At 41.1% G+C, this 19,834-nt stretch overlaps 2 protein-coding genes across 4 annotated transcripts in view; one reads left to right on the top strand and one right to left on the bottom strand.

Moving 5' to 3' along the window:
• The window catches only part of LOC307024707 (ribonuclease inhibitor-like), a 28,275-nt gene extending 20,010 nt beyond the window's left edge, over positions 1-8,265 (top strand). The window contains exon 4 of one of the 2 annotated variants that reach the window (XM_079659054.1): positions 7,925-8,265. In XM_079659054.1, coding sequence (XP_079515180.1) covers positions 7,925-7,926 — 2 coding nt within the window. In that variant the 3' untranslated portion in view covers positions 7,927-8,265. Of the gene's footprint in view, positions 1-2,547; positions 2,567-7,924 lie in introns of those variants that run through there. The other variant, XM_079659055.1, reaches the window with a different exon arrangement.
• On the bottom strand, positions 651-14,716 carry LOC307024705 (angiotensin-converting enzyme-like). Of its 2 annotated transcripts, XM_079659050.1 has the most exons (14): positions 14,599-14,716; positions 13,762-14,004; positions 12,104-12,271; positions 11,930-12,017; positions 7,593-7,736; positions 7,214-7,417; positions 5,722-5,819; positions 4,918-5,087; positions 4,564-4,787; positions 4,275-4,419; positions 2,285-2,383; positions 1,607-1,729; positions 1,297-1,502; positions 651-929 (listed from the first exon to the last, which is right to left on the bottom strand). In XM_079659050.1, the coding sequence occupies exons 1-14, from the start codon at positions 14,623-14,625 to the stop codon at positions 901-903; spliced, it is 1,968 nt and encodes a 655-aa protein (XP_079515176.1). In that variant the 5' UTR covers positions 14,626-14,716; the 3' UTR covers positions 651-900. The 2 variants fall into 2 exon arrangements, with proteins under 2 accessions (XP_079515176.1, XP_079515177.1); XM_079659051.1 differs by lacking the exon at positions 1,607-1,729.
• Between the last annotated feature and the right edge of the window lie 5,118 nt (positions 14,717-19,834).

The raw sequence follows: 19,834 nt of genomic DNA, 5'->3' as shown, positions 1-19,834 counted from the left end.
CACGTTCCCTGCTGTAGTGCTGCTACGTTTAAACCACGATTCCATTTCAATGTCTATTTGTTATAATATAATATTGCAAATGTCTTTCCGCTCAGCGTGGTTCCGGGCTAGAGCCTGATTTAGCTCTGGTTCTTCCCGTTTCCACCGCAGTACAGCCGGCTCTCAGTACCGAAACCCGGTTCTTAGATGGCCCCACTCGGCTGCCCGGCAAGAACCAATACGCTTACGTCGGAGGGGGGCGAGATTAACCTGAGCAATAACAGTTGATGGCGAGTACGGCATTAAAAGTTGTAACAAGCAGTAGCGCTGAGCAAAGTGACTAGAACATGACCACACACACACTCGTAAAAACAAAGAACCAGTTAAGCACCAGAAAAGCACAACAGCAGATCTTGAACCCTTGGTGGTTCTAGAAATATTTAATATAACATTTTATTTTCCATTTCGTTTATTGTACTATGATTATTTTTGTAATCATGCATGGTATTTTTGTAATTAACCTTTTTTAAAATTATTATCTCACGTACCCCCTGCAGTACCCCAACGTACCTCCAGGGGTCCACGTACCCCCATTTGAGAATCACTGGATTAGAGAATGACTAACTCAGTCCATTACTGATTCATTGACACATTTTTGATCAAGCAATTAGTGGGTTATTTGATGATGCTTTTATTGATTCATGCACAAAATTAACAAAAGATGCAATGGGTTTTCACATTTGATTGATGGTAGATGATGCTTGAACAATGCTAAGGTGATTTCGGTGGAGTCGGCCTGTCAGAGGGTCTCACCATCTCCTGCTTGTTGGCTTCGTTGATGTCGGTGTTGTACTTCCAGGAGGCCTCGATTTAGGCGTTCCACACAACCTCAGCTGTCCTGTTGTACTCTTCTAGAAAAGCCTATGCATTCAGCCCATCCGTGTTCTTGTCTGGGTAAACAAAAAGTTCAAGTCGGTCAAAATAATGCAAATCAAATCCAAATAGTTTCAGTTTTAGCTAAACAATAGCGTGTGGAGAGGGAGTATATGTTTCATGTGTTTCTGCTTCCAGTAGATGATACAAATGTATTATTGTTTGTGTGCATGCAAGAGAGCATTGTGTAATAGACTGAGGGATTTTACAGTTTACACTTTTAAACCATCCTGCAAACAACACTTTCCTAGTTAAATCTTATAACCAAAAAATACAATTTCCTAACTTTTTATACTTGATTCATCGAGATGAGTACTTCTACTTTATTAAACAATATAATGTGAATGTGTTTTGTTGACCGTTCATTTTGAGCGACGCTCTTACCAATATCTTCAGGGTAGCCCTCTGGGATGGCAGGAACCCAGTTAAAGTCCGGCCATCCCAATGTCTCATTCACATTTTGCTCCTCCATCCACTTAGTAATGGGGTCAAAGTAATCCATCAGTGCGTTGGCATCCAGCCTGTTGGTACCAATGGCCGCCTGGAGCACCTCAGGCCAGGGTTTGGAAGAGCCAGCCTGGAGAATTGTCCTGGAGAAGGGAGAATACAGCTGTAAAACACCTTCACTGTTTGCTTCAATCCAGTATTCATGATCTGGGTAATAAACAAAGGAGACCCCGACAAGATCACATACTTTAAAACTGCCCCAGCTTCTGCAGAGCGGTAGATGTCACATGTGTGCAAGGGACCCGTGTGGCCAGCTTTAACACACAGTGCTTTGTGAAGCTGGAACTGCAGGAGGAAGCTGATAAAATACCTGCAGGGAAAACAATTACTCCGTTATCTCTTTACACGACTGCTTTTCAAAATGTTACAAATATTTAGTTCAAAAAAGACAAATATAGAGATGTAACTTAAGTAGAGTATTTACTAGAGTGCAAAACTACAAATGCCTTACATTTTAAGGTTGCTGTAAGTGTGTGTTTTAGCAACAACTAGATGATGTTTGCCTGTTATACTAAGTGTGTGTTTGGCTACATGTGTCACATTGTTTAAGAAACCAGCTGGGGCTTATTTCCTGAAGCTTCCTGCTATGGTATGGTTATTGTATGGTGTAAGACTCAAGGGCCAGTAATTGAGTCCAGATGACTGCAAACAATAGCTTCATTCCCACATCACCAGCCATGCTTACATGTTCATTATTATACTTCCCTAATGTCTTCATATGTATGTGGAGGCATGTACATAAACCCTTGATTGAGAGTAAAGCAAATCAGACAGCAAGGAATTGACTAAATGCATATAAAAAATATGTTCATTGGCTTATTGTGTTCCGTGTGTAAACTATTACTTCGAGAAAAAAAAAAGCTACCTGATGTACGGCGTGTTTCCAGGGATGTGGTATTTTGCCCCGGGATCAAAATGCTCCTCTGTGCGTTTGGTGGGTGGGCAGATGCCTTGATATTTCATCCTTCAAAATGAAATAAGAAATGGATTAAAAACACACTGGCATAGGTTACATAAGACATGAGTTCTGGAAAATATATTGAAGCTAATGATAGCATTTTTCCTTATTCGTTGACTTGTATGTATCCATTAATTGACAGCTGGGCATGTGTGCTCTTTTTCCAGCAGAAGCTACTAAAGTGTGAATGCCAGCTAGTGAAACCAGCTCTACTGTTACTACCAACAATCCTGACTTAATATTTTGCGGCTGGGATTTGCCGAGTCTCAGCAGATGGAAAGTGGCATTGGCTCGACAAAAGGGATTGGCAAAGAATGACAGCCAGTCTGATAAACTCACTTAACTCTCATTTTTAACATTTTCCACTACAGTATATCCTACAGTGGCGTGAGGGTTCCTGAAATTCAGGTTTGGCTTTTAGTTTTGATTTGCCACCTCAAGATTTTCAGCAGACTCATCAGGACAGCATATAACACATTTCTGGGAGCTCAAATGTCAAAGTACTATGAACAACTTACTGAATTCATGTTAGAAGCTTTTGTTTTTCCATAATATATGGAACTACAATTCAAAAATATACGTTGGATTCGGTAGATTTTGGTGATGAATCTACTAAAAATGTATCATCCAATCCATCCAGCTTAATAGAGTTTTAACTTATTGTTTAACTGTCCGACTTGCAACTGACTGTTTCGTTCCCTCTCAGTTGTCAACATTTATTTTATTGGCTGTTTTCAGTGAAGTTATTAAAACACGCTGTACACTACCTGCTCAAAACTTAACAGACTAACTCGTAAACATAGAGCATTTAGCAGCTACAGATATCCGATGGATGTAGAGACTAAAACAGAGCTAATAGAAAGTGAATATTGGATTGTAATTTATGAAGTGGACATGAATGATAATGCTAATAATGTCCCCAAAATAATGAGTTATTACATTGCATAGTTAGCATCAACACGGGTAGCAGTAGGAAACAGTTACTAGCTGTAGCTTCATTACTGTATGCCTACAGACATGAGTTGTTTTCAAAAAAAGTAATCAATCATCACACATCCCGGAAAACAAACTATTGTCTTAATGTGAAGTATCTCGTAAGTAGTGATGTGTCGGTCGCGAACGAGCCAATTCTTTTATACGAGCCGATTCTTTTGAACGGCTCTTTGGTACGAACGAGGGGAACCGAGTCGTACTTGGTGAGAGCCGTTCTTGTTATCGTTCAATCGTTGGTCCGCACTCACTGCCTGCCAAAATCCACTCGTCTGTTAAAAAGCTTGATTTTGTTCCCCAAACGTATTCTGTGAAGACCCGCCCCTACTCTGAATATTAGGTTTCAGCAGGAGGAGTGGGGTGGGTCTTACGGAATACGCGAGAGAGAGAAGTCATAACAAGTGGTACAGGACAGGTAGACGACGTGTTTTTCGGATGGAAAATGAGCCAAACGCGAAAACGCAGCAGCATTTGGATGCACTTCAACCAAAACCCAGGCAGTGATAAAGTGCACCATTTGTAAAAGCAAAATATCCTTTAAAGCAGGGTCAACAAATAATCTCCATCGCCACTTAAAAACACAGTATATAATATTTAGAGTTGCGTGAATTTCATTCAAGGCAACTTTATTTACTTAACACATACGGAGGGTAAATTCAGAGTAATACATTCACGGACATGAATGACATGGATATGGCGCCACCTTGTGTTTACAAAGCAGATTATTGACATTAGGTCTGGCAATACAGTCAATCATTCTCCTGGTGATTATTTCACAGATAAACCAAGTAACCCCGCCAAAAAAACGGCTATTTTGAACGGCTCTTTGAAAGGAACGGAGCCATAAGACCCGGCTCCCTTCAAAGAGCCATAATTCCCATCACTACTTGTAAGTATATGAACCTACCTGAGGTGCCACCAGTCAGCGTTGTACCGCTCTGGAGGCGTGTTTCCACTGAACACCCCCCATCTCCACTGGTCGATGAGGTAGCCAAAGGGAAGGAAGGCTATCTTCTCCAGAGCCATCTTCAACAGGTAGTTGGTGTCAGTTTCTGGAGAAACACAGTGCAGAAATACTATTATTTTAAGCATTTGATGATGAATTAGATATTTAAAGATTCTTCTAATTAAATATTTGCAATTCATCCACATCTCTTCTTTGGGAGGGCATTTCAGTGGCTTGGCTTAGTCTCTACCTGGGTCAGAGGTCGCAGTATTCAGCAGTCCAATGGTGTGCAGATGTTTGGGTGTGGAAACGGAAAGAGACAACACGTCCCCAATAGCCTCGTGAAACCCGGGGTTGGCTCCGCGACGGTAGCCCACAGGCAGGTCCTTGTACTGCAGGTAATACTGGATGTGTCCCATCTCATGGTGAACAGTAAAGAGCTGCTCCATTGTTACTGTGGTGCACTGCTTGATCCTAAAGACGATACAATTACATTATCACGTTTTATAAAACAAGACGAGCTATGAAGTTGGCAATGAATGAAGTGCAACTATTAACTGAACTCACTAAATCATTCTCATACAACTGCATTCATTGACGTTACCTGAAGTCTTTGCGGTTGTAAAAGTCCCAGGCAGACGCATGGCACACCACCTCTCGACCCTCAGGCTTCACCAGCATGGATTCTTCCCAGAACTCCTTGGGCATCTCGTCTAAATTCAGAGACGTGAAGAACTCCTCGGCCACACCAAACATGTGCGTGGCGTTATAGCCCTGTGGAGGGGACACAATTAATGGTTCAGCTCAATGCATCTGATAAAACTAGAGTGAAAGTTGGATTCATGATCTCCTTTGAAGATGACTGCCCAACAGAATCCCGGTTGCACAGTCTTTTTATGTCTATTATTTAGAAGCCAAATCATTCATGGTTATGAGCAGGAGCTGGAAAATCATATTTTTTATTTTTTGTAATTTTAAAAGTTATTTCTTTTTGATTCATCTTTTATTTACAAGGAAAATGTATGCTAGAGGGGGTAGGAGCAGAGGAGATGTTTTAAGCTTCTTCTTGCCCCTGTTGAACATGACAGAGACTATTTGAGAATTTATTTTATTTTGTATTTTTGTTGTAATTATTATTATAAGGAACAATTATTATTGTTGCATGTTTTGTTTCTGACATGTTCAATAAATTGACTCAAATCTAAATAAATAAAAATAAAAATAATGTCTTAATGTGTGCATAAGTATAAATGTGTCTGTTGATTGTGTGTGTTGATTGTGAAGCTTCAGGATATACATATTTATATATATATTTGTATTTGGGATTGTGGGAAACAGCATTTTGATCTCCGTCTGTACACAAACTGAAAGATTGACAAAGTTGACTTTGACTTTTCCCCATACTTACTTGTCGCTCCATTTCTTCAGTCACATCCAAGTTGGGCTTGTCAGGAAATGGGATCATCATACCATAAATATTGTTCCAGGTCTGGCTCCACATATTTCCTGAGAGCGAGGAAGAAAACACACTTAAGCAACAATTCTGACTTGTTATGGGATACTCCGTCAGGGGCACTGTAGGAAATCGCTCTTTCACAGTAATGTGATAAGCACACAACATGACCTGCAGTGGTGAGTCCGCACCGCGATACTGTATTGTTCCTGGCATGTGTGATTACATCTTTGATGCTTTGATTAACTAATCACCATTTACATTAGGGAGTTATTGGAGCGATGTGTCACTACTCCAACACCCTTTGTGTACAATATAATTACCTAGGTTGTGGATTTGTTTTAACTGCGTTTTTAACAAATTACCTAAAAGATTAAATATAAGACTTGATAAAGGAATTTTTTTATTGGATTTAAATTACATAAAATGCAATTGAACCGATTCCAAATCGTATTATAGGCCTATTGTAAATGATAAGTCTGACTTGAAGATACTTTCTTGAATTTCCATAATTGCAGGTGTGCATTTGAATAAAAATTCCCGAAGATCCCAGCTTGTGATTTCCCCAGGGAATGTTGCCAGACACCTATTTTATAATACTGCAAATGCAGAACTATAATCAATGAAACATAAAATGATGGCCAAATTACCCAAGGATAAAAAAAAAACTGAAAACATTTTGGTTAGGGTTGTTATCCTCTGCCTATGGACAAATGAATCCATGGTTACATGCAAGTCATACTCTTCGCTTAATATTAAAATATATTTTCCAGGAAAGGGTTGAATAAAAGGCATGGGTAAATTAAAGAGCCTTTTCTGCACTCCCAAAAGAGGAACATCTCCTACTCCATTGAGCATACTGTCGTTTTAACAGTCTGTATCACACATTAACGGCTCTTGTTAACCCTTTAACTGCCGGACCAAGAAAAAAGCTATGGAAAAATTATTTGTTTGCATTTTTTTATCAAATGGGCCACATGTAACCACAAACTATTTTCTTTTTTTTTTGACTGACCAGTTTTTTTTTTATGAGCCTCTACCAACTGGTCGAGCTGGCCTTTTATGGTAAAAGTGCATTTTCAATAATCATCACATATACAGTACAGTATTTGTATGCATCAAACTCAAATAAAACAAACTGAAATACATTTGTTTCTTTTATGGAAAATGAGCGATATATACAACCAGATATATTCATAAAAGATAGTGAAATTTTTTTTTAAAAATAATTACACCTAGCTGAAGGGCTTTCTGTTCGAACCACAGTGACATCTAGAGGTTGTTTTGAGCATAACATGTCAACCAAAGGGTAGATCTGGCTAAATCAGTTAAACTTTTTTATTTTTTTTTCAACAAGATATCAAGACACAAAATGTGCTACCAAGTGGTGGTGCTGGCAGTTAAAGGGTTAAAGTGTACATAGCAACGTAAAAAAGTGAATTCCTACCCATCAGGTGGGCAGGGAGGGGTCCTTTCAGGTTGATGTACTTTGGACCGTACTGGTTGTAGAGCTGGCGGCGCACAAAGGCATGCAGATTCTTGTAGAGCGGTTCAATAGTCCTGTAGAGTTTCTCTATATCCTGCTCAAAGGTCTCATACAAGCCTTTATACTCGTACCCAGAGCGCCAGTAAGCTCCAGTGTCAGCAAACCCTAAACAGGACACATTGTTATAGTTCTCTCTCTCACTCTTTATCTTTCCCTTCCCTTATCAGTCATTGATGGCCCTTAACTCTCCTTGGGCTGCTTTCATGTCATTCTAATTAAATGAAATAGTCATTTGTACCGTTATGAACTTCAACGTTAAAGGTAAAGGGGGAATTCTTACCATCCTCTCGAGAGGCTTTGTTTCTGAGCTCCACAAACTTGGAGTAGTGCTCCCTGAGAGGAACACCTGCTGCATTGTGCCAGGCCTCCCACACGTACAGCAGCCTCTTGTAGCTCCTGGAGGTTGCCATGATATTTATGAGTTCTGCGAAATAAAAAAGTTTTGCACCGCATTAGTCATGAAAAAAAGGATGGACTATAATGGGAGGCTGATGTAATCTGGAACGCAGACAAAAACGTATAACCTCAAAAGCAAGAAGTGAACGCTTTTCCAAAAACGATGAAGATGTTTTGTGTTTTAGTTGACTTCATGCTCTCTCTCTCTCTCAACAGGAAAAGGCCAGAAGAGACGCATATTCAAGAGATTAGCTTTGAGTAATGACAACTCCATGATATTCTGAGCGTCATGTAAAACAAAACACATGCCAGAAATAGGAAATGAGGATGGAACAAGTTGAAGACCAAAGAAGATGCTTCAAATGGTGGAAAAAGTAATGTTGACAGTCTGGTTGTTATTTTAAAGACTAAAAGGATGTACCACGGACCCTGAATCACCCGGCTCCACCTTAAAATGTGTCAAAAGCCGCGTTCACACCCGAGTACTTTTCCCACTTTAGTTCTGATATAGTTCCGAAATGTCGCGTTCACACAAAAAGAGCCGGAACTAAAATTAGTTCATGAGAACCTTTTTACCCCCTTTTCCGTCCCTGCTAGAGAGCAGGGACTCTCATGCGGCTCTCTTGTAAGAAAAGAGCTATATTTCTGATTGGCTGGGCGGATTGCAAACCACGCCCCGTAAAACTCAAAAAAAGTGTTGTGAAGCCACCATTTTATTAGCATTAGCTTTAGCCCAGCGCAGAAACTTAGAGAGACTAACTCATGGCAACACAAAATAAAACATGGGAGCGGTGGAGATGAGGAGGTGTCGGCATTCTGGCGATTTACTCGGAAGGCTTCAGTAGAAGCTGCTGGGAGTCCCAGCAGCTTCTACTGAAGCCAGTCCCTAACTCCGGGGACTTCCGGCCGGGGATTTTGGGCGGCAATATACGGCGTGAAGTTGTTTGCGGCCTGCCAGTAAATCCAAAGCAGAAGAAGAAGAAGTGACGTCAGTGGCTTCATTTGCCTAATCCTCCCCCAGGAACTAATTTCCGGTGTGAACGCGATCTGTACCGTATTTTCCAGACTATAAGTCGCTCCTGAGTATAAGTCGCATCAGCCAATAAATGCGTCGTGAAGAGGAAAAAAACGTATATAGGTCGCACCGGACTATAAGTCGTATTTATTCAGATATTTATTTTCAAATCCAAGCCAATAACAGACATTTACGGTAAACTGGAAAGGGAAGTTATTAACTACACAGGTCCGGTATGTTAACGCAACACATACCTTCTACCTGGAGGCTGGCTCTGCGAGTCGGGCTAGGGTGGCATGCTTCTACCCCTTGACGCGCTCCGACGGAGGACTGCTGGGACAGACGGGGCATCTCGGACGCACCCACTGAGCATTCGGCCGCTGGGCTGGTAGGGGTGGACCCTGCGCCGCACCGGACACAAGACGGCGGGCTAACAACAGACGGCTAACAAGCTAACAAGACGGCTAACAACAGATGGCTAACAAGCAGCTAACCCGGAAGAACCGTCCGCTCTCTTCTTCGTTTTTTTCAGTGGTACAGGAGCAGCATATAGTTGTCACAAGCCGAGAGCGCACTCTCACGGCTGTAGACAGTTCTTGTCAAAAAGTATGAATTCGCATTTATTCAGACATTTATTTCACACTTAACAATTTAACACAAACGGTTATTCAGTTAATTTAACACAGAACAGGCTGAATGTCCGGTATGTTACCGGTAATTTAACACAAACAGTTATTCAGTTAATTTAACACAGAACAGGCTGAATGTCCGGTATGTTAACGTAACATATGTACAGTTATTCAGCTACACAATAGCATAAGGAACATCGCTGGGAGGCTGAAAAAAAGAGGCTAAATTAACACGACGAGCCAAGTCTCGGTAAGCAAGTTAACGAAGCTCCCGATCTCATTCCACTTCACTGAATCCATTGAATTCTTCATTCTCGGTGTCGCTGCGGAACAACTCCGCCAACTCCGGAGGAAGACGAAGCACTGTCTCCTCTTCTGCGGGGCTGTCGTCAGACGCAGCATTATTTCCCGTTATCCCAGCCTTTCTGAATCCGGACAGTATGGTTTCGGTTGTCACAGAAGTCCATGCTTTGTCGATCCATCCAAGGACTTGCTGGAAAGTTGCATGGCGCATCCTTCCCGTTGCCGTGAAGCTGTGCTCTCCATCCACCATCCACTCCTCCCACAGGCGACGCAAGACAGCCTTGAAGCTCCGGTTCACGGAGATGTCGAGTGGCTGGAGTACTTTTGTTAAGCCTCCAGGGATGATGACAGGTATGGAGTTGCAAGCTTTTATTTTATCTTTGAACAGTTGCGTTATGTGCGCTCGCATACTGTCCATCACAAGCAGGGCTTTGCGTGTTTTAAAGAAGCCGTCGGGACGCTTAGTGTAGCACTTTGTAAGCCAAACATTCATCATTTCTGTATCCATCCATCCTTTCTCATTCACGGCCACGGCAATTGTGGGGGGGAAGTCGTCTTTTGGCATGGTTTTGCGCTTGAAAATGACCATCGGTGGTAATTTCGATCCGTCTCCACAACATGCAAGCACCACGGTGAAGTGTGATTTCTCATGACCAGTTGTCACTATATTCACACTTTTCTGCCCTTTCTCTGCGACACTTCGGCCCATGGGGATGTCAAACGTGAGGGGGACTTCATCCATGTTTATAATGTGATCCGGTGACACGTTGTGTTCAGTCACCTGCTTTGCAACAAACTCACGGAAACTGTCGATCTTGGCCTGAAAATCTGCTGGCAGTTTCTGACATACAGTTGTCCGTGCTCTGATAGAGAGCCGGTTCCGTTGCATGAAACGGTAACACCAGGACGGCCCGCCTCTGAAGTCGTTTATATTCATGTCTTTGGCAACTGCCAGGGCGTGGAGACGTACATGCACCGTTGACATGCCTCTCCCGGCAGCACGTTGCTCTAAAACCCATCTATATAGTCGTTCCTCCAGCTCTGGCCATCTCGCCCTCAGCCCGCGATTCGCTTTTTTTGTTTTTTTCATGGCGGCAAGAGCAACCTCTGCTTTTCTCCAGTCTCTCACAAGTTTCTCGTTGACTCCAAACTTTCTCTCTGCTGCTCTATTGCCGTTTTCGGATGCATATTTCACAACCTGCAGTTTGTAATCTGCAGCATACGATTTTCTTTTTGGAGGCATTTCGATTTTGTTCAGTCTTTCTTTTCTTTTAATGTTAATGTTATTTTTTTCGGTGGTACAGGGGCAGCATATAGTTGTCACAAGCCTAGAGCGCCCTCTGGTGGCTGTAGACGGTTCATGTCAGTCAGCATGAATTGACATTTAAAACATATATACGTCGCTCCTGACTATAAGTCGCAGGACCAGCCAAACTAGGAAAAAAAGTGCGACTTATAGTCCGGAAAATACGGTACTTAGTTCATCAGAACTAAAAAGTTCTGATGAACTAAGTTCTCATGAACCTTTGTGGGAAAAGTACTGCGGTGTGAAAGCACCTCATGACTACGAAACCAGTAATCATTTTCAGACTGTGCCTCGTCTACCTGCACATAATTAGCTTTTGTACTTTCATGATTGGATTTGAAGTAGAAATAACTTAGTCATTTTGTGTGCGCCGGCAAGGATTTCTCACAATGACTTTTGGCAGTTGTTGCCGACAAAACACAGAGCCATTGTTCAGCGTTAAAAGCCGCCGACATGATGTTTCTATAGCTTTTTACTCAACACTTATGAGCACACATACATAACACTTCATTTGGAGACCTCTCCGAAGTAATTTTGCCAATCCTGTTACTTTTCCAAGAGCAGATAACATCCAAATCACTTTTTTTTTCCCCCGCCTCCTCAGTGTTGTGTGTTTCATACTTTTCAAAAGTGCTCTGATCCTGTTTTCATGAAAAAGACCAAGGCCTCTGTTTCATATAATTCATGCATTTTAAGTCCCAACTGAGTCGACATTACCTCTGCCAAGGAGTTTGTGTTCTTGTTGTGTCGGTTGTTTTTTGTCAGAAGGATTAAAGAAAAACTAGTCATCTGATTTTCATGATGCTTTGTGGAAGGGTGAAGCATGTGCAAAGAAAGCGCTCATTGTATTCTGAAGTGGATCCGATTCATTTGGCTGCTGCACAAATTATTTTTCCCTTCTGTTCGCATTGCGTGGCCTTGGAGGTTCTGCACTCTCCAGTGGTCTTTCCAGCTCTATATTTACTCACCAGGTTCCAGGCTCCAGCTTATGTTCGGCTCTGGATGCACCTTGGCCGTTGAGTAAATCTTGTCCATGGTGCTGAGAATGATGTTATACTGGAGACCAAAAAAGAGATTAGAAGTCAAAAAAGGGTCAGTTTCACATCAATGTTCCCGTTAGAAAACACCAAACAGCTACACACCTCCTCTCTCTCAGCCAGGGGCAGGTTGGCCACTCCCAGGATCATGATCTTCTCCATCAGTACCTTGTCTTCGTTAGGGAGAGTGAGGAGAAGCGCAGGAGTGAAGACCTGTTTCGCCTTTAACCCCCATGCTGAGGAGAAGGCCTGATCGTCCAGGGATGCATTCACCTAAAGAAAAAAAGAAGTAGTACCCATATATTCGTTACTTAAAAAACAACAATCTAAAAGTGAAAGGCCTGCCAGGAAGGGCAAAAGAGTATGTAGTATAATGGGGGGGGGGGGTTACCTTGGTTGCTGATTGGCTAATGGTTACACAAGCCAATAAAATCGTTATGACATCATAGAGTGGCCAAAATCTGATCAGCTCATTTTCAGACAGGTTTTTATAGAAATGGATCAAAAAGAGAGAGAATCTTTGTTCCTGAAACTTTCAGAGTCTCTTTCCACAGAGGGGACACATGTTGATGTAGAAGAGACATGAAGAAGAGGGGACACATGTTGATGTAGAAGAGACATGGAGAAGAGGGGACACATGTTGATGTAGAAGAGACATGAAGAAGAGGGGACACATGTTGATGTAGAAGAGACATGAAGAAGAGGGGACACATGTTGATGTAGAAGAGACATGAAGAAGAGGGGACACATGTTGATGTAGAAGAGGCATGAAGAAGAGGGGACACATGTTGATGTAGAAGAGACATGAAGAAGAGGGGACACATGTTGATGTAGAAGAGACATGAAGAAGAGGGGACACATGCTGATGTAGAAGAGACATGAAGAAGAGGGGACACATGTTGATGTAGAAGAGACATGAAGAAGAGGGGACACATGAAGAAGAGGGGACACATGTTGATGTAGAAGAGACATGAAGAAGAGGGGACACATGTTGATGTAGAAGAGACATGAAGAAGAGGGGACACATTTTGATGTAGAAGAGACATGAGGAAGAGGGGACACATGTTGATGTAGAAGAGACATGAGGAAGAGGGGACACATGTTGATGTAGAAGAGACATGAGGAAGAGGGGACACATGTTGATGTAGAAGAGACATGAACAAGTGGATTTTGCATAATAGGTGATCTTTAAAACGAGTATTCAGAAATGTTTTCCGTTTTGTCAGTTTTCTGTTGCAATATTGATGTGACAGGAGTAGAACATGGGCAGAATTGAGAGTGCATTGGGACACAGTGGACACCTTTGAGTGGTGTGGAAAGAACCACCTGAGCTCAGTATTGCCAAGATAAAGACAAGGAAATGATGGTTGCCAAGCAATTTGGTGAAGACAAATGGTCTTTTACCGCTTTCTCGCCAAATGATAGTCTAGACCTTAGATCCTCACTTGGAGCAAACCAGCCTTCATTTCCACCAGTTTGGAGCTGAATCATCGAGATGAAGAATGTACCATTTACTGAGGGCTTTGCATTGGACAGCACTTTCTGTCCAATTGGCAGCACCTCTGCCATTTGATTGCCTCTTTTTTTTTACTGTGTTTGAACCCTGTTGAAGTGGAGAAACCACACTGCATATTGGGCAGTCATTTACAGAGACGTGGTGCCAACGCTGGCAAGAACTGATTTCAACAGGCTGATTTCATATTTCATAGCAGCATGAGAGAAAGGTTGCCCTCCAAGCTCTGAGGCTCCAGGAGCGGACTCACCTGAAGCTCTGAGTTGTGGTCTGTGATGTTGGTGTTGTAGTTCCAGCTGGCGGAGGCGCTCATGAAGAACACCTCCTCGGCAGTGCTGTTGTAATCGTTGAGGAACCTCAGGGCATCGCTCATGGTGTTCTGATACGCCCCTGGCAGCCAGCTCTCTGGCAGAGCCTCACAGAGTCCACACACTGGCAGCAGCAGCAGCACTGACCACAGCAACCTGTCCATGCCAGTGGCCATGGTGAGCCGCTACATAAGGAAAAAAAAACATGGAGAAAGACTTTCAAAGAGTTGGAAGGAGCTAAAAATACACTTTCTCCCAAGAAGTGAGAGAACACCTTCCCTCAGGAGCTGCTGTCTCATCCGCTCCCTCGCCTGGCTGCTGGTGAAATGCACAGAAGCCAATGAGAGCTTCTTTTTAAGTGTCAGTTTAACCCTGCCCACACTGCCTTCCCTCTTTCCACTTACTTACTACCTCCGTCCCTCCTCCTCCTGCTTCCCGTTCAGCAGCCGGGATTCGGATGGATGCCGGTATCTTTGATCAAATATAAGTTTGCATAACTGTACCAGATGTTAGATGATATGACACACCAGTGCAGCCTGCCTGTGGAGTGGCGGATCCTCACTAACCAGCACTGAGCGTCTGGGAGGGATTCCTACACTTTGCTCTCTGTTCCCTCCTTCAGCTTAGTGACAACCGAGGGAGGGGGGTTATAAAAGCCAGGGGAAATAAAAGAGAGGATTGGGGAATGAAACAAGAGGGGGGTGAGGCTGAGATTTGGAAAGGCTGTCAGAGATTAGCACAAAGAATGACAGAGGAACAAAATGGTGAAAGGGGCTCACCTTGAGTTGTGTCTTTGTGCAGCACATCTTCTTTCTCCCTGATCAGAGGAAAGAAAACATACAGCACATCCTTACAAATGGAAACATGTTTTATGTGATATGGATTCCCACACAATCCTGCAACAACCCCAATAAGAGACAGCTGATGGGTCTTTTTGAAGAACAAGGAGGTTCACAGCTGTCAGGCAGCGGAGGGATCTCAAGCTGTCTCCATTCTTCTCTATAGTCAAATCTTTATTGTATAGATAGTCCCACTATACTGTAGTTTAAAAAACAGTCAGTGCAAGTGATACATTTCATATCAGTCAATGGCAGAATTACACTATTTCGTCATTTAAGTTGCGCTGACGGCCTTTTTCTTATCATATAGTGTTTTTGTTACCATTTAAATAATGAATTCTATTTATTACTTTTATTTTAACTCAAATGCACCTGTTTTAGATAATATATTTATTTTGATGTGTTGATTTGCAGGTTGGTTGTGATTTGTATTGTTAATGTATTTTATTATATTAACTAGCTATTTATTGCTATTTATTAAATAAAAATACTGTTATGAGCACTACACAATGTCTCTATTTTGTAGATACCAGAATACATGACACAATGATCTTTGTAATATATTTATGTTCTCTAGTTTAAATAATCATACCAATATTTAAACAATGTATGCTGGTCACCTGGAATCCTGGTAAGCTTCCAGCCTGGTATATTTAATACTATCATTAAACAAACTGGTGATAGATGGATGCCGTTTTTTTTCATTTATTGTGCCCCCCTCAGAAAATAACTGGCCCCCCCGGTCAAATTGGTCTAGAACCGCCACTGTGCAGATGTACAGCCATCCTTGCGAGCTTGTGCAAAAATATGCGCACCCTAAAACAGAGCCTTTAAATACAGGAAGTGGCCAATTAGTAAATGTAAGACACATAATTAGAGGGAGTGGGCGATTGAGACCTTACCTTTAGAGATATTTTTCCTATCTTTAGATTCAATTAGTTTTTTGGTGCTTTTGTTTTGGTTAGTATATAAAACGAGTATTCTGGGATTATTTGTCTTGCTTTGTTTTAAAGAAGCCGTTATATATGTTCCCCGTTGTGTTCCAGTTGATTGGTCAGATTTAGTCTTCTTTTGTTCAGTTTTAGAGTTAGCAGAGCCTCAGCATTTAAAAAGCCATATTCCACAGGCTGTCGCAGAGCAACAGTCAGTGCAAGTAGAACAGTTGATATCAGTCAATGGCAGATTTACACAATTTCTTGCTATAACTAACAAGTAAACAAAGAATACTCCGAGTTGCTCTTAATCTCCAATTGAGCTGTTACACAATCTCCTCTGCCTGGGGGAGCTGTTCCGACAAGTGAAATTGGCCAATACAGATTTATTTTAAATGAATCTGTAATGAATCATCCTTTTTGCATTGACCTTTATAAATGACCTCTTTAGTTATTTTACTGTTGGTAGGGGAGCCTGTCATGTCCAAGCTGGATTCAGGTTGACTAACGACACAGGAAGGACTCACAGGAAAAACAAAGCATGCACCTAATCTGGTCTAATTGATCTCCTTGGTTACAGCCTTGCTGATTAATGTTATCTCTTTTTGCCATGTCATAGCTCTATTTAGCTAGTGTCGAAACAAATGTCCTACTGCTACGTCACATTTAAGGCAGTTTCCCTAGCATCCCTTTTATTGTGAAAACAGCCACAGTGTATCGTCACAGTGGTTGGCAGGGACCACCACTTTATCACACAAATTAGTCAATGAAACACAATTAATAATTTCTGCATGTTTCACTCCTTTAAGCTCTGTTTCGGTATCCACCACCTCTGCTTGCTTACACCTTTGTTACCTTTATAGCCCGTCCCTTAAGTGCTTAAACATACAGTAGTTAACATTGCAGGAAAGCAATATATTAGTACTTTGTCAGGCTTAATATGTATACCCCCAAAGCTTTTTTCTTATTCAAAATAAGACCTTAACCTAAAGTATTAATGTTTAAATAAAGCCTTATTAGTTTGTCTGTCTGTGTCTCCTATTAATATCTAATAACAAAAATACTACATTTCAATAACGTGCTTTAACCACCAGGTGTCCCTTTCTATCAGCTGTAAATATACCAATTGGATCAAATATAAAAGTCAGCCGAATTAGTGTTGATACTGCGAGGAGACTTATATTGTGAAGAGAAATTGAAGATTTTGGGCTACAAGCCTCACAAACAAACAAACATCCTAAAGGTTATGCTTTTGTTTACATCAGACATACACATTGATTTGAAACGGCTTTATTTTACTAGATTGAGTGCACGCAATCTTGCTTAAAATATCTATTGTTAATTGTGTTGTGTGTAATCCAATTGTCAGTGTTTTACAACTCACCTTGCTCCTGGGAAAAGACTGAGCTGATGGAGAACACCTGGCTTTATGTGTCAGCTAATTGGACTACGCCATTCCTCTCAAACCCTGAGGGGTGTTTAAAGAGGCCACTATTTAAGCCACCCCTTTTTAGAGCTTCTTCCCCCTTCATGCGACAATGGATTGGCCAGTAGGGCTATAAGTTCCTGCAGTGTGGAGATGAGGAAGGGGTATGTGAGTTGCTCTTGGGCAGAAGAGCACACAGGATGTCACCCATTGTTGTGATGTTTTGTTTATCCCTTAAATGCTAGATTGTGTCTGTTTTCATCTACACTTTTTTGTTTAAACCTAATTGATTTTATTACCCATCCTAAAATTGTACATAAATTGGGTAAATAAAATCCTTATTTTTGCACCTCAACCTGCGTTCCTGGTTTCTTGCGTCCCCTGGTTCTTCACATATGGTTCAGACTATGAGGAAGTAAAAAGAGCTGTTCTTAGAAAATATGACATAAATCCAGAAACCTACAGACAAAGGTTTCGCAGTAATGATGTTGAACCACAGGAGAGCCCGAAAGAACTTTATGTCCGTTTAAAAGAACTCTATGGGAAGTGGGTTCAGCCAAAAGGGAAAACTGTTAAGGACATTGGAGAAATGATTGTCCTTGAACAGTACCTGAGAATGCTTTCCCCAGAGCTACAAGTTTGGATTAGGGAGCACAACCCTAAAACGGCCGCAGATGCCGCTGACCTGGCTGATGTGTTTGTCGCTGCCAGGCGGAAAAAGCAGCCATGGAGCTTCACTGCCTGGAAGACATCTAGGGACCCCAAAGGGCAAGGTGTGTCTCGGCCAACACAGAGGTTGGACTCAACATGGGATAAGACTCCTATAAGGGAGAAACCAACAGAGGTGAACTCAAATGTTAAACCCTCCAGGAGACTAATTTGTTACTTGTGTGGTGAAGAGGGACACACTAAACCTGTAGCTGGCATGTGGGCATTAATATATACCCACATGCCAGCTAAGGTCAGAAGAGCTTTATTTAACAGCTGGTCTTATTTCTGTGACCCCTCCTGTTGTTCATTGATCAGCCTGAAATATGCACTTGTCAAGGTTCAGAGGCAAATATGGCAGTAGACATCGATCATCTTAAGATAAGATATACTTTATTGATCCCAAGTTGGAAACATTTGCGTTACATCACCATGTGTAACAGTTGTAAATATGCGGTGGTGTTTATTTTTAAATCATTTAGTATAATCACACAAATTCTGTGTTTTATATTTAATAATTCTGTGTTCTTTATCTATTGAATGTTCAATACCTGAGAAGGTCGGAGATGAACAACTTGGGTCGCAGGTTCCTCAACAGTGCATCACAAGACATCTATCAATATGTGTGTATACCTCCACCATTAAACTGTCCTATTCTGCACATTTCTTATACTATCTAGATACATCTTATAAGAGTATAATACATAATATCAGTTAAAATAAGTGCTTAAACATACAGTAGTTAACATTGCAGGAAAGCAATATATAAGTACTTTGTCAGGCTTAATATTTATACCCCCAAAGCTTTTTTCTTATTCAAAATAAGACCTTAACCTAAAGTATTCTTTAATGTCTAAATAAAGCCTTATTAGTTTGTCTGCCTGTGTCTCCTATTAATATCTAATAATAAAAATAACACATTTCAATAACGTGCTTTAACCACCAGGTGTCCCTTTCTATCAGCTGTGCACCGTTATGGTGTAAATATACCAATAAACCGATTGGATCAAATATAAAAGTCAGCCGAATTAGTGTTGATACTGAGAGGACACTTATATTGTGAAGAGAAATTGAAGATTTTGTTTAATTGCTGATATATTTATGATCCACGTCACATATTCAGTTTTCGGCGGAGGTTGTTCCTATTTGTCGAGAAGTCTTCTCATCAGGGCTCTATAAATAGCGAACTCCGGCAGATATGTAATATTTAATGCAGCCGAACTGTGTATTACAATGCCGTTATGTGATGACTTTCAAAGAGAAAAGCAAGCAAACTCGGAATTAATTTTTTTAATTTTTTTTTATGTTTTCGGATTTCACATCAACAGGAAGTCCGGTTAACTCAAATGTCCGTGCGGAACAATACATACCAACCCATAGATCCGTGGGTAAATAATGTCAATCACCACATTACACACATCCCTTCACATTTAGACTTAAATGTACATTAAAGTATTTCGTGAGGCCTTCTAAAATGTTTTTAAATATAATTAAGGTTGTAGTTGAATAGTTTGTAAATTATTGCGTTGCCTGGCAACACAATCGCACAACGGCACGTCCATTAATTCCACAACCACACACATGGATTAACATCGATTATTTAATACATTAATGTGGCCTTTGTTTCTGCCAGCGCCATATAGAGAGAAGAGTAGCGACAACGGAGGTCCAAAATGCTTGATCGTCACGTGGTTCAGGGAGACTCAATAGTTCCCCGGGAGTTCGTGGCGGGCCATTTGAATCACGATTTGAATGCATTAATACCAGGATAGAAATGCCATTTTTGGTAATTAGTGGTCAATAAAGGTTTTGATTTGCAATATTTATACAACATATTGATATGTGTATGTAGTTACATCAATGTTTTTTTCTTTTCAAAGTAACATTTGCTAATATTTGAGGATTAACATAAAATAAGAAGTTCTTTATTGATACCAATTGGGGAAATGTTTACGCTGCAGCAGCAAAAGACAAGGCATTGTACATTAGACAGTTAAAAGACTAGAATTAAACAATCAAAAATATAAACATCTTAAATGGAAATAAAATAGCATTACAAAAAGTAGAAAAATATACATAGTGTGAACAGCTATCTTACCAGTTAACATAC

Source organism: Notothenia rossii (assembly GCF_949606895.1).
Source record: "Notothenia rossii genome assembly, chromosome: 11".
NCBI lineage: Eukaryota > Metazoa > Chordata > Actinopteri > Perciformes > Nototheniidae > Notothenia > Notothenia rossii.
This window is presented reverse-complemented; position numbering and strand designations above follow the sequence as displayed.

Bases quoted from the DNA above. Each gene is read 5' to 3' on its own strand.
- LOC307024705 (XM_079659050.1), bottom strand. From the start codon at position 14,625: ATGTGCTGCACAAAGACACAACTCAAG. The intron at 12,018-12,103 runs GTGTGTAGCTGT...TTTGGTCTCCAG, and splicing joins CCCTGGCTGAGAGAGAGGAG to TATAACATCATTCTCAGCAC. The intron at 2,384-4,274 runs GTAGGTTCATAT...TTCATTTTGAAG, and splicing joins GCTGACTGGTGGCACCTCAG to GATGAAATATCAAGGCATCT.